Raw genomic sequence first — 14,835 nt, 5'->3', positions numbered from 1 at the left:
TTTAAGTGTTCTGGGAATATTTTTATAATTACCTGGATCTTCAAAAATAAATAATAATCAGAACACAAAAAATGAGCCTGAGTTTTGTCGTTGCTTTCGATGGTTTTTATATTTTTTTGGTCTACTCCTTGTCAGCTTCCTCGGACAGATATATATGTTATATGCTAAGTATGTGTGTATATAAGCTTTATAGTACAATTAAAATCTAAATTATGTTCCAAAGAATGCTTATGGGTGAAAATAGGTGTTTGCTCAATTAAAAGAAACACAGACTAAAAACGCTTAGACTTAAATAAAAAAAATAGCTTAAAACGAACAAACGCATCCGAAATAGAAATAAACACAATGCTATGGTTAACGATACAGATACAGATACCGATTACGGATTACAGATTACGGATTACGGATTACAGATTAAAGATTACAGATTACAGCACTAGCCTAAAACATATAGAGAGCCGATCCGGATGGGGAGACTACGCATTGGTATGCGGCTGGATGACCACCCAGCCGTCCGTTTCCACGGAATCGGAGCCTCCGGTCACCGATCCGGGCAGCAGTCCACCGCCCTCCTCCTGCTGGCCGTGCAGATGCGGATGCGCATGGGGATGCGGATGTGGGTGATGATGCGGATGAGGATGTGTGTGCGGATGGGGATGATGGCCGGCTGAAAGTTGGCGCGAAGCAGGGAGCCTCTCATACTGCTGCTGTAGATTGTTGTACAGACTCTGCAGGCCCTCCTAAAAAAAAATACAAAATCAGTTCAAAAATATTCAAGACTCATGTTAAGAATTCTTATCTAAATTTAAAAAATGTTAAAAATCGTTAAATGGAAATTCATTTTTGCCATAAATACCAAAATCATTTAAATGTTTACACAAGTAAAGTCATTTAATTTAAAACATTTTATACAAGTGTGTATACAAATCAATATTCTCAGTTGCTTAACTCTTTAAATATCAATATTTACGTTAATCCAAAAATAAACTTTATACCATTGAATTTATTTTAACAAAAAACACCTGACACTTAAATTTCTTAAGTGTGAGAATATTTTATTGGTTCCCAAAAAAATAATAACCCAAGCCGTATTATCTGTGTTTGTTGAATTTTAAAATTATTTTAAGTAAAGTATTAAAAATGAGATAAAAATTGGCTGTATATTATTTACACCCTATTTTATAACTGATTTTTGTTGGAATTCGAAATTGTGAAAAAGTTAAAAACAGAAAGTCTCTTATTAATTTTAATCAAAGTTCTTGGTAATAATAATATTTGTGGTATATAGGAGCAGCCTTTTCTCACCTTGTCCTTGATCTTGCGCAGCAGTTCCTGTTTCTGTTCGCGCTCGGTGCGATCCATCTGGACGATGAGCTTCTCCTTGAAGTCCTGCGCGTAGTAGAGGTTCGTGTCGACGCTGAGGTACTCCTTGGCCATGTGTCGGTGCTCCCGGTAGATCAGCTGCGACTCGGCATCGTTGGGAATCGGTGGCTCCGGCTGCAGTTCCGGATCGAGGATCTCGGCCAGCGATTGCTCGGTGCCGTCGTTTTCATCCTCGTCGGGATCCACAGCCACGTCTAGTGAGTCGGCGATCTCCCGATCCGGATCATGCAGCTCCTCATCCCCCGATTGCCGCCCATTCGCATGACTCAGCAGCCCGTTCAGGTGGGCGTGGCAGCCGTTGTTGTTGGTCAGATCCGTGGTCATGATCACCGGCTTGGTGTCCGTCACCGTGAGTCGCTCGCGGCCATCGCTTTTAGCTGTAAGTATACATTTCATTTAATTCATCAACAATTAACCAAAAATATGCATTTAAAACGTTTTTATTAACCAGAAAAGGTTTTTTTTTGTAGCAGAAGAAGTGATCATATTTAATGATATTAACTAAATTAACGACCATACTTAATTTATTTATTACTTGATATACAGTAATACAAATATATACCCTTGATCCATTTTTTAAACTTTAAATATGGGTAAAATAAATCAAAAGAGGTAAATGAAGTGATTTCATCAGAAATACTTTTCTACAATTGTATTCAAAAGGAAGGGTCATCTCAAAACAATAAATAATAAATGTGCTTTATAATATTTTAAACGCAAATTAATCAGGACATAGCTTTTAGTGCTCCAAAGTTTTAAAGAAATGTTTTTTTAGGGACCAAAGATTTTTTTAACTCAAAAAACACGCACGAATATACTATATGTTTATTAAGTGGTTTTTAAAATAAATAATCAGGGTTTAAAATTGTAATATATAATTAAATATCAATAAACAACCTGTATATATCTTCTCAAAAATGGAAAGTTATTTAAAGCGGTCTTTACACCACTTTCAAAAAATCCATATAAATTCTAAAAGCGTATTAGAACATTTTAAAATCTAAGCTTCTAATTATATTATGGTAAGTAAGCAACTACAGGTTTTTAAATAACTATTAATCGTTTTTGAATCATCCAACAAAGCGAAAGTGAAAGGAATGTCTTATTATGTTTTGAATTGCAATTAAAAATAATTTCAGAAATGGCTTGGTATTAAAACCACCTACTGTAAATGATCCAACAACTGTGCAGATCGCTGGTCTGTTTGGTGTTGATCAAAGCGCGAGTATCGCACATCTTGAGATTGCAGGATCGAACTATATAGATGCCAGGATTTGGATAAGTCTGTGTTGGGTATCACTCTCTGGCTATATCATTTTCGACTCGGCAAATGCTGTACACTAATTTACGGGTGAAAATCCTTCAAATGGCACTTTTCCCTTCTTTTTCCGCCTCTGTTTTTCTTGCGATGACGTGTTTTCCGCACATACAGTTCACTTCGGCTTGTTGATTTTCCACCGAAACACTTTTGGTTTGTTTTTTGTTTCTTTTTTTCTTTTTTGGGGAAAAACAAACCGCAGCAAACAAATAGTGCAAATAATGTGTGGAAATTTCAATCGAATTTAAGTGAATTCTGTGCTTTCTTAAGGGCTATTATTTCCCAGCGAATGCCGGAGTGAAGTACGGGTACGGGTACGGGTACGGATTCGACAATGTTTCGCGATGCGCAGCAGCAGTAGTCGTCGATCCCGACAATTCCGGAACATCTCGCGTGGCACTCTATTGATCGCACGGCTCTCGGACGCAGACTGAGGCCAAAGCCGAGACGTCCACGTCCACCGTAAAGCAAACAAACGCGCCAATTCTCGCGCCGGGGATTGCCTTCTAAACGCTCCGCAGACGTGGCAAGATCGCTTGGATATATATATTCATATATATATTTGTATATATATATATATGGAGGAGGGGGCTCTACATATATACGGAGGCCCGATGTCGATGACGCGGCCAGAACGAAAATCTGTGGCATCATTGCCACACACTCGTTGGGGTGGAAAACGCCCAAAACATGTGTGTGGGTTAAGCGGTTTCTTTGTCTGGGACACGCATCAAAAACAGAGGTTAAAGGCAATATGGTGAGTCATTCAGTCGGAGTATTAAATAAAACATATTGCCTAAATAGTGTTTCAAAAACAACACTAGACCAGCAAACATTTTCAGTAATTTCTAAATAAAGATTACCATAAAACACAGCAAATTGTCCCCAGTTGATATGCTGAAATATTACAACAAGTCTATTTCCCAAAAATAGCTTGTCATCTTAAGAAGCAATTAATAAGGTTTAAATAAATAATGTTGAAATTGGTTAGAATCCTTGAAAAAATATATGTACACCTCCGGAAATGGAAGAATTTAAAGGAGTATAGCTAATAAAATCAAATGTTTATGAGTGCCATAAAAAAATGGGGAAAAATTACTCTGACTAATCAAAACCTGAAAATATTATTATCGAAAATAACAATATTTTCTATTGTGTAAATTGCTATGATTTATAGAAGACATTTCGTGGAAATAATAATTTGTCAAAGATTTACTCAAAATGATTCCAGGAAAATCTAAAAAAATATATTAAAGAGTTCCCGAAACTCAAATCGTAAATCAGAGAACGCGTCACCCTGTAGCGGGTCATAAAAAATAACCCTTTCGATATCGAGATCCCCGATAAATAGACAACCACCCACTAAATTCCATGACGAACCAAAAGCCCATGAAGATTCATTCAAATTCGATGCGAGGCGATGCGGCGAACATTGATCGAATTCGATGATTAATGCAGTTGGCATCTGCAATTGGGAAATCTCAGGGGGAAAAGGCGTCGAGGGAAAGTGGAATAATTTTCCTACACGGAAAAAAAATAATTGTTTCGTAAAGAAATTACAATTTAATGATATTTTATGATTAAAATAAATGCAGAAAATTTAATAGAAAAATAACTATTTTAAGTGCGCCAGTTTTTAATATTTAATGATTATAATTAATGCTGGTTACTTTATAAATGCAATTGAACATTACTGCAGATTAAAATCAGTTATTTAAAAAAAATTAAAGTTAAAGTTCATATTTTTATTGCCAAAATTTTAATGATTTTATGAGTATTAATACATACTTGCTAAAACAAGTAAAGAAAAAAGGTAGTATTTCTTCGGTTAAAACTAAAATGAAATATAGGACCTAAAATAATTGATAGTGAAATCCTAAGACCATTTCGCTTGCAGTGTATAAGAATCTGACGCAGCCGGTGAACTCCGAGAACTTTGAGAGCCGAAAAGTATCTCGACTTGGCCGCTGATGCATTTACTATTTACACATTGCTGGCGCACTACATGGGATCTATATACTATATACTATACTATATACTATATAATAGATACTATATACTATATATTAGATGGATGTGGCATATGGTCGGGGGAATATGTAAGTCGGAGATCTCATCTCGTCCGTCTGTGTCAACCGAGAGCCAAGTGAGATTTGCCCACTCGATTCGACGGCTCCCACCGATTATACAAATCGGTAACATCGGCGCACATATATCCGCTATATGCGCGATCTATATATAAGTTGTACTGTGTGTGTGTGCGTGTGTGCGCCATATAGACGAAATCGAAATAAAAGTGAGATTATTGCCGGGTGAGTCATGTTTCGCTGGGGCTGATGCTCAAAAGTCCGTGGCGATCGCATCGTCATGTGTGCGTTCCTATATTCCTATATCTATCCCCGATCTCCGATCCCCGATTTCCGATCTCCGCCCCCTGTCACGCCCCCTTAGCAGGGTGTTGTTGTTTATGCTTGCCGGGCAGCAGCGACGGAGCATGCCTTCGGCTATAAATCTGTCCCGAAATTGCCAGGCTAACAAATTACAAATTATTTAATTGTGCAGCGAAATTTGTGCAACTATTTGGGACCGATACCCTGGACTCGCTGAAGAGCATATGGGTTTCTAATGAAATCAATTCGCATTTATCTGCTATTATAGTTTACTGTTCTACACCTGTTTTATAATGCAATGTTACTTATCTTGGAATAAACACTTTCAAAAATCAATTGTATAAAAATTGTAAGGTATTGCTGCATTAAAGCCTTACCAAATGGAATTTCTTGTAAAAAAATTAAAACTCATTTTTTTACAAGAAATTCCATTTGGTAAGGCCTTGCGCATTAAATTTAATGTAAATCACTCATACGCACTGTTGCCTTCGATCAAAGATTTTGTTTTAACTGATATTACATGTCGTATGAGAGACAAGTGATCCTTTTTTATTTAGAATTTTATAGGCTACAAATTAGTGACTTTTAATATCCTATTTTAAAAATAAATTGATTGATTTTTAAACGTTAATTGATTCTTAAAACCTTTTACCCACAATGACCTTTGATTACAGAGTTATTTTGATTTTAAAGTCGTTGGTTGAGGAACGAAAAAGGAATTTATTTTTCAAGTATTAAGTCATTAAGAAGAATTGGTAATTGAAAACAATTTTATACAAAAAAAATATTTAATAAATATGAACTGCAACTATATATGCCCAACGAGATCGTTAGAGGTACGCCGATCCGAATGAGCGCACTAAATATTTATAATTTATGCAGCCGCACAGCCAGAGACATTGACAATTGAATAATGTTCAAGAGATTCCTTGTGCATTATACACAAACACCGCGGCGGCTAATTAACCAAACATTGAGTGCAGGACAGAGATGGCGAGTGCATTGTTTACACACGTCCAAAATGCGTCACCTGCGGCCAAAAGCTAAAAACCGAAATCCAACAGCCAAATAGCCGAATAGCCAACGGGCCAAAATCCAACAGCTGTCGTGCCACAAGAGTCGACACAATGCGTCAAGCTACGAGGATCAAGTAAGAGTGACCTGCGGCGATCTCTATTGGCGATATAGTCGACTTTCGGATACCCTAACCCAAGGTTTTGAAATGTTTAATTTGAGCATCTTACTTAATTCTCATTGTTTTACCATTACCAGTAATAACCAAGACTTTCGGGATTTACATCGGCACTTAATTTGATTATTGATTTTGTTTTTATCTATGTAGTTTCGTAGAAAAAAATGCATATGTTTTTCAAGTTTAAAACCTACTGTTAGCTTACCATAAAAACGGGCCTAAATATAATGGTCCTATTAAGTATTTAGATCTTGTAATCAATTGCAGTGCCATTTTTATACCTAATCCAAATGCATAAATCAGAAACCCTTTATAAATAGGGTTACGATTCAATCAATCAAAAAATGTTTCGGGATTGTTTTTGAATTCAAAATAGATAATTGAATAATACCTTGATCCCTCATATTGCTGAAGTAAAAAAACCATTTGTAAAACCAAAATAAGTTTGTACTGTAATCCCCTTTGCAGATTGAAATAGACAAGCGGACGATTAGCCGACAGAGACATTTTGTTTTCATTAAATACTATTATTATATAAAATCGGGACCACGCCATTGTGTCTCTCAATTTGACGCCAATGTGCGTGTGATTCATGGCAGACGACGGAAAATCGGCGGAAAACAAACGGACAGCAGGTGGGTTTATAGAAGTAAAAATTCTGGCAAGTAAACTCACCGTGCGTGCTGCTGCTGCTGCTCTCACTGCGACTCAGATCGAAGCCATTCTGGAGGGTATAAGAAATGATAAGAAACATATTAGTTAAATCAGAAAAAAAAGAATTACAAGTATATGTACCCCAGTGGTATAACTAGACACTATAAAACCTAATTAAAAGTACTTTTCATTCTAACATCTAAGTACTAACAACCTTTTAAGTATTTATATATGACAATGAAACCAAACAACAAAATGTTGACCTTTAAATTATTACAATTCAAAAATTTATGTTTTAAGTTGTATGTACTTTAAATTTGTTCTTTAAATAAGATATATTCTCTTTGTAAAGGCATTAACATATTTGTTATACCCTTGCAGAGGGTATTATAATTTTGGTCAAAAGTGTGCAACGCAGTGAAGGAGACATCTCCGACCCTATAAAGTATATATATTCTTGATCAGGATCACCTCCTGAGTTGATATAGCCATGTCCGTCTGTCCGTCTGTCCGTCTGTCTGTTTCTACGCAAACTAGTCTCTCAGTTTTAAAGATATCGAATTGAAACTTTGCACACACCCTTCTTTCCTTTGCACGCAGTAACGGAACGGCCGGGATCGGCCGACTATATCCTATAGCTGCCATATAACTGATTGATCGGAAATGCCATTACTTTGGTGTTTGTAAAGTTAGGAAGTTGGGATTTTCTATGGGTCTTATATTTAGCCAATCAATCTGACCTACCAAATTTCATAAGGATCGGCCGACTATATCCTATAGCCGCCATATAACTGATTAATCGGAAATGCCATAACTTTGGTGTTTGTTAAGTTAGGAAGTTGGGATTTTCTATGGGTTTTATTGTTGGCCAATCAATCCGACCTACCAAATTTCATAAGGATCGGCCGACTATATCCTATAGCTGCCATATAACTGAACGATTGGAAATGCCATAACTTTGGTGTTTTTAAAGTTAGGAAGTTGGGATTTTTTATGAGTATTAAGAATGCATCATATGAATAATTTTGGAGAATATAATTTACAGAGTATTCTGCAAGGGTATTTCAACTTCGGCTCCGCCCGAAGTTAGCTTTCCTTTCTTGTTTTTAACTAATGATTGCTTTAACACATAACGTTTAAAATAAAATAATGATAAAATAAATATTCAGATCGATAGTTAACCCTCTTTAAAACTTAAGATTTGCAAATATTAAAACAATTCTATCTATTGAAATAAATTGCAGAAGACGTACCGCCTCCACGTCTAGGGTGAGCTGCTCCATGGGCTGGCTGGCCATCTGGATCATCCCGTTCCGGATCGTCTCGAGGCGCTGAGTGGCCTCCGCCGACGAGGTGAGGTTGAAGCTATCGTTGCGGCTCTCGTTGCTATCCTCCTCGGGAATCGCGTCCCAGCGATTGCTGCTCATATGGAATAGCGGATTATTGTCAAGTTGGCCCGAATTCGTCGGCGTGATGTCCGATGATGTTGATGAGGTATTTTCGGTCATTGAGCTAGTCGTTGTTTCTGTTATTGCTATCGCGTTCACATTGGCGTTCGCCGCCGTTGTCGGTGTTAACTGTGTGGACGAGGGGCTCAGTTCCTCCTCCAGCGAACTGAGGCTATCCGATTGAGCGGCCACCGTGCCGTCGCTCTCTTTGGTGACAATCTGCGGAGGATTCAAGGATAGGGAGTTGGTTTTGTATGTGATCATTTGTGATTTCAAAGTAGACTGAAACTGATTAAAAAATTCATTTTTCTAATAATACGTATAACATTTTCGTATGTTTTTGCTGTTTAAACTAATTAAATGAGGCTATAGAAGTTAAAACTATTTAATTTAATATATTTTATGACGTTTTGAAATTTGACTTTCCGGATTTAAAGCAAATCTTGATATATTTGAGATATTTTAGCCGAATATGAATAAATATATATAGGTTTAATTAGTTTTAAGGCAATTTCGGTATATTGTTTATAAGAACTTTAACATTTAGTTATAAAAGCACAACAACTACTTATTTCCCTTATCTTGTTACTGCCAAACTAATCTATGTCAAACGAATTAAAATATATTTTTTAACGTAATAGTATTATTATTAACTGAAATCTGTGTTTGATGTAATCTTCAATTTCCAGGAAATGTAAATGAACTAATTTTGTAAAATAAAGAGGGGATAATCTTTTTTTTACAAATTCCAATTGAAGCGATCACAAAAATGACCTTAAAAATCTCTACATGCAATCTTTGTACAATATTATAATACTACAGAACTAGGAGCTAAATTCACCTGTTGATTAACAAACTGGTATTCCAGGGCCTTGTCCGCCCCGATATAGTCTTTCACGATCTCGTGCATGACGCCCACAATGTACTGCATCGAGGGGCGATCCTCGGGCGCCGTTTTCCAGCAGGCGGTCATCAGGTCCTCAATGCGCTTGGGGCAGGTCGTCAGCAGCGGTGGACGTTCGCCTAAAAACCAGATATGTATCATGAAATTAACGAAATCAAGCGTTTATTGAGAAACACACACCCTTGTAGATCTTCCACTGGATGGTGTAGGCATTGTCGATGCCCTTGAAGGGCTGCTTCCTAGACAGAACCTCCCACAGCACAATGGCCCAGCTGAAGATGTCACATTTCTCCGTGTACTTGGAGCCCTCGAAGACCTCGGGAGCCATCCAAGCGGCACTGCCCCGATTGTTCGTCATCATGGTGGACTTGTCGGCCACAGTGCCGAAATCGCAGATCTTCAGATTGCGCCCCTTGTTGGTCAGCAGCAGGTTCAGCGGCTTCACATCACGGTGGATCAGAGGCTTCGGCGTCATGGCATGCAAATAGGCCAGGCCCTTTAAAGGAAAGCAAAATGTAACATTAAATAAGTTATAAATGATTAAAAGCCAGTAAGCTACAAATTTAACTACGGAGTCAATGAAATATTTGTTATTACAACATTTTCTACATTGAACTTGTTTCTTAGTTGAAATGATTATTATTAAATGTTCCTATTATATGTATACACTTGAACGAGACATTTCCGACCCTAAAAAAGGTGTATTCTTTTTGTTTCATAGATATTAACATATATGGAAAATTACTGATTTCTTGATTTTAATGCTAATTTAAACATAAGTGAATGGAATTTGATAAAAAAAAAAGTTTCCCTTTGGAAGTGGGAATTCTGGGCGAGGCCCTGCGATAAAATCGCATGTGGATGACAACCTACCTCCGCACATTGGCGCGCCCAACTCATGGCGTGGGCCAGGGAGTAGGCCGGCTTCACCTTGCCGTGGAGGAAGTTGTGGAGCGAGCCACCTTCGGCGTACTCCATGATCAGGTAGGTGGCCTGCTGGTACGACGATATCCCGTGCAGGGCGATGATGTTCACGTGCTTCACGCGCGACAGCTGCTTCACCTCCTTCTCGATGTCCTTCTGCTCGGCGCTGGCGAAGAACTCCTTGACGGCCACCAGCTTATCGCGCCAGACGGCCTTGCAGACAACTCCATAGGACCCATGGCCGACTTTCTAGGGGTAGAAAAAAGGTAAAAGTGTTAGTCTCAATGTGTGATTTGGATGTAGTTCTTTAAAATGTATAATCACTTCCGCACAAATCAATGGGGTATTTCTTATAATAATCTTTAAATATTGGATTTAATTGTTTAACAGTTTTATAAAAAATACCATAATTTGCTATCATAAATAAGATAAATCAAAACTGAGATATTTAATAACTTTTAAATATTTAAATATAATTGAATATATGTATTAATGAGAATGTTAATAAATTCTTGAATTAAATATATATAAAGAAATATATTATTAAACAAAATAAGAAATACTTTAAGAAATGAAAAAAGCTGACATTGAGGGGAATGAAGATAAAAAATGTTTAAAAATAAATCAAAAACAACGATAAAACGACGTTGTGTGTAAGTCATTAAGATTTCCACAGAATTTAAAGATTAGAAATTGAAGCTGGACAAAATTATACACACTTCCATGTTTAGTTTTATACGACTTATCACAAAAGTACAACTTTTTCTAGCCTAATGGGTGTTTTATCTTAAATTCAGCATGACTATTTTGACAAATGGAACTTTGGATTTTAATATGGATACTTCATTAGCGCTTTTAAAAATGTAAATGAGTTTATATGAGCAGTTCGAGTTATAAAACTCAATAGTTTCGATATGATCAATTCAAGATTCGCACCTCTCTGAGTGTTAGCTCGCTGAAGTCCACATAGGCTGCCTGCAGTGCGTCCACCGATGCGGTGGCCATCTCCCTGGGATCCTGAGAATCCTGCCTTTGTTTTCAGATGCAGCTTCCTGATTTTCAGCTTTCAGGATTGAAGATTTATTCTTTAGATACCTCCGTTTTAGGCTGTATTTTCAGGTTCCTTTAGTGTTGTTAATCAAGATTCCTCAGTTTACCAAGATTTCTTGGTCACTGGTTCCTTTCTTCGATGTCTTAATATTAAGTTATTTTTGAAGACTTAACTGGCTTCAGACTTCCTTTATATATTGCTTAGTTGTAGGTTTTAGGCCATTTCCGGTATCATCCTTGTATATCTTAGCTTCTGGTTTGTTTTTAGATTCCTTAGTTTATGGTTTACAACTTCATTCCAAGAATTGTTTGCCCAGATTACTGGTTCTTTTCTAAGGATTGACTAAATACAGGCTTCTTAGCCAAGATGTCTGGGGTTTCTTTTTGGGGTAACAGAGGTATGTCCCAAGATAAGTTCACAGGTTGATTGCCAACATTTCTGGTTTCCCTGATAACTTGCTGAGCTTCTTCAGTTTCAGGTTTCTACCAATGTTCCATGGGTTCCTGATATAAATATATACTTCTGTTTTACTGTGTGGTATACCTGGATCTCCAAATATATTACCAGGATAACTTAGTGACAGATTTTGTGCCAAGACACCTGATATCTTGCTGGTTCTTCGGATTCTGGCCAGGACTTCCGGGTTTCCAGGTGCCACAACTCGTGCTCCACAGTGACGACTGATTCTCCAGGCGAAGTTCTCGACTCTTTGGAGGATTGGGGATCGGCGGATGGGGATGAGGCGGGCGGTGGACAGCGGGAAGGCGGCGAAAAGACGGGGGCACGAGTTTATATCGACCAGCGGAGACGGGCCAGTGCGCACATCACATCCTCGCCGGGACTCCACCGGATTCCGGGTTCAATCCTGCGGATCGCCTCTGCATCGGACGTTCGAGTGGCGGGGTCTTGCGTTCTTCGCCGTGGATGTGATATGATATACGCCGTACTTGTCAAGTACAAACTTGTTTTTTTTAACCCTAATGAAATTAGAGGTGAGACGCAGAGGTGGATGTCATCGATGTTTTCAGACTATCGCTACAATCGGTGTTTGACAGGGGACTATCGATGTTGTCCCACCTCCAAAAAGCATATAAAATGGTGGATGTTCTCGCTACTACCATCAGAGTAAGTCCCCGCTAACCACCGATGGGGTTGTTGTCTCCGCTACTTAATGGGTGAAAACAGTTGCGGGCGTTTAAGATTAGGTTTTTAAATTTTCTTTGATTTTTTTATTTAATTATAATTAAAAAACTGCAACAAATGGCTTTGCAGAAAAATGACCCAAAACCTGCACCTCTAATCCCATAACTTTTCTTACAGACATCCGATTTTAAAGTGGCATATCTTAAAATGTTTGTGTTTCAATTCTCTGAAAATCTGCATTTAAATCTTGATTTGTGATTTTTGGTCGATTATTTGTCATTTTTTATGATCTCTTTCCTAATTTTCAAAAAACCACTTTGCAGAAAAATGACCTAAACCCTGCACTTCTAAGCCCATAACTTTTCTTATAGAAATCCGATTTTAAAGTGGCATACCTTTAAATGTTTGTGTTTCATTTCTCTAAAAATCTGCATTTAAATCTAGATTTGTGTTTTTTGGTCAATTATTTGTCATTTTCTATGATCTAACCCCTTTCCTAATTTTCGAAAAACCACTTTGCAGAAAAATGACCCAAGACCTGCTCCTCTAAGTCCATAACTTTTCTTACAGACATCCGATTTTAAAGTGGCATATCTTAAAATGTTTGTGTTTCATTTCTCTAAAAATGTGCATTTAAATCTTGATTTGTGATTTTTGGTCGATTATTTGTCATTTTTTATGATCTAACCTCTTTCCTAATTTTCCAAAAACCACTTTGCAGAAAAATGACCCAAGACCTGCTCCTCTAAGTCCATAACTTTTCTTACAGACATCCGATTTTAAAGTGGCATATCTTAAAATGTTTGTGTTTCATTTCTCTAAAAATCTGCATTTAAATCTAGATTTGTGTTTTTTGGTCGATTATTTGTCATTTTTATGATCTAACCCCTTTCCTAATTTTCGAAAAACCACTTTGCACAAAAATGACCTAAAACCTGCACTTCTAAGTCCATAACTTTTTTTACAGACATCCGATTTTAAAGTGGCATATCTTAAAATGTTTGTGTTTCAATTCTCTAAAAATCTGCATTTAAATCTAGATTTGTGGTTTTTGGTCGATTATTTGTCATTTTCTATGATCTAACCCCTTTCCTAATTTTCGAAAAACCACTTTGCAGAAAAATGACCCAAGACCTGCTCCTCTAAGTCCATAACTTTTCTTACAGACATCCGATTTTAAAGTGGCATATCTTAAAATGTTTGTGTTTCATTTCTCTAAAAATGTGCATTTAAATCTTGATTTGTGATTTTTGGTCGATTATTTGTCATTTTTTATGATCTAACCTCTTTCCTAATTTTCCAAAAACCACTTTGCAGAAAAATGACCCAAGACCTGCTCCTCTAAGTCCATAACTTTTCTTACAGACATCCGATTTTAAAGTGGCATATCTTAAAATGTTTGTGTTTCATTTCTCTAAAAATCTGCATTTAAATCTAGATTTGTGTTTTTTGGTCGATTATTTGTCATTTTTATGATCTAACCCCTTTCCTAATTTTCGAAAAACCACTTTGCACAAAAATGACCTAAAACCTGCACTTCTAAGTCCATAACTTTTTTTACAGACATCCGATTTTAAAGTGGCATATCTTAAAATGTTTGTGTTTCAATTCTCTAAAAATCTGCATTTAAATCTAGATTTGTGGTTTTTGGTCGATTATTTGACATTTTTTATGATCTAACCCCTTTCCAAATTTTCGAAAAATGGCTTTGCCGAAAGGTCACCTAAACCCTTCACTTCTAAGCTCATAACTTTTTTCGCAGATATCCGATTTCCAAGTGGAATACTTCTAAAAGTTCATAGCTTAATTCCCTAAAAAACTGTATTCAAAACATAGTTTTTAATTTTTGGTCGATATTTTGTCTTTTTTTTATGATAAACACCTTTTGAAGTTTTCGAAAAATGGCTTTGCAAAAAAGTGACTCAAGACCAGCACTTTTAAGACCATAACTTTTTTCACAGAAATCCGATTTTGAAATGGTATACATCAAAAAGCTTGTTGCTTCATTCCAAAAAAATCTGCATTAAAAATTTGGTTTTTAATCTTTTATCGATTTTTTATGAATTTTCGGAAAATGGCTTTGCAGAAAAGTCACCTAAAATCTGCACTTCTAAGCCCATCACTTTTCTAATTTAAATCCGATTTTAAAGTGGTATACCTCTAAAAACTTGTAGTTGAATTCCCTAGAAATCTGTATTAGCAACAGCATTTTTAATTTTTGTTCGATTTTTTGTAATTTTCATGAGAAAGTAGAAATTTTCGAAAAATGACTTTTGGCTTGTATATTTGTGTTTATAGCATAGTTTGTCCTTCGGTCGATATCTTAAGACTACCCCATATATCTCCGATATCTCAAGCTGTTTTAGAGCAATTAAAGTAAAAGCTTGCTGAAGAATTCAAAGCCGTCGGGATGGGTTTGTGTGTGGGC

The 14,835-nt window shown here is 36.8% G+C and overlaps 1 protein-coding gene across 3 annotated transcripts; it reads right to left on the bottom strand.

The window, feature by feature from the left end:
- Nucleotides 1–82: 82 nt before the first annotated feature.
- Nucleotides 83–12,266, bottom strand: LOC108049891 (mitogen-activated protein kinase kinase kinase 7). 3 transcript variants are annotated; one of them, XM_017131283.2, is made up of 9 exons: nt 11,829–12,266; nt 11,150–11,767; nt 10,163–10,462; nt 9,470–9,785; nt 9,227–9,408; nt 8,191–8,604; nt 6,959–7,007; nt 1,306–1,760; nt 83–740 (listed from the first exon to the last, which is right to left on the bottom strand). In XM_017131283.2, exons 2-9 carry the CDS (start codon nt 11,216–11,218, stop codon nt 477–479), a joined length of 2,049 nt encoding a protein of 682 aa, XP_016986772.1. In that variant the 5' UTR covers nt 11,219–11,767; nt 11,829–12,266; the 3' UTR covers nt 83–476. The 3 variants fall into 3 exon arrangements, with proteins under 3 accessions (XP_016986772.1, XP_016986771.1, XP_016986773.1); XM_017131282.2 differs by having other exon boundaries at nt 11,150–12,266; XM_017131284.2 differs by lacking the exons at nt 6,959–7,007; nt 8,191–8,604; nt 9,227–9,408; ... (2 more) ...; nt 11,150–11,767; nt 11,829–12,266 and adding an exon at nt 2,550–3,143.
- Nucleotides 12,267–14,835: the final 2,569 nt, after the last annotated feature.

This window comes from Drosophila rhopaloa, unplaced genomic scaffold, assembly GCF_018152115.1.
Source record: "Drosophila rhopaloa isolate 14029-0021.01 unplaced genomic scaffold, ASM1815211v1 contig_3, whole genome shotgun sequence".
In the NCBI taxonomy this organism is placed as follows: domain Eukaryota; kingdom Metazoa; phylum Arthropoda; class Insecta; order Diptera; family Drosophilidae; genus Drosophila; species Drosophila rhopaloa.
Note: the sequence above shows the minus strand (reverse complement) of the source record. Positions and strands in the feature narration are given on the sequence as shown.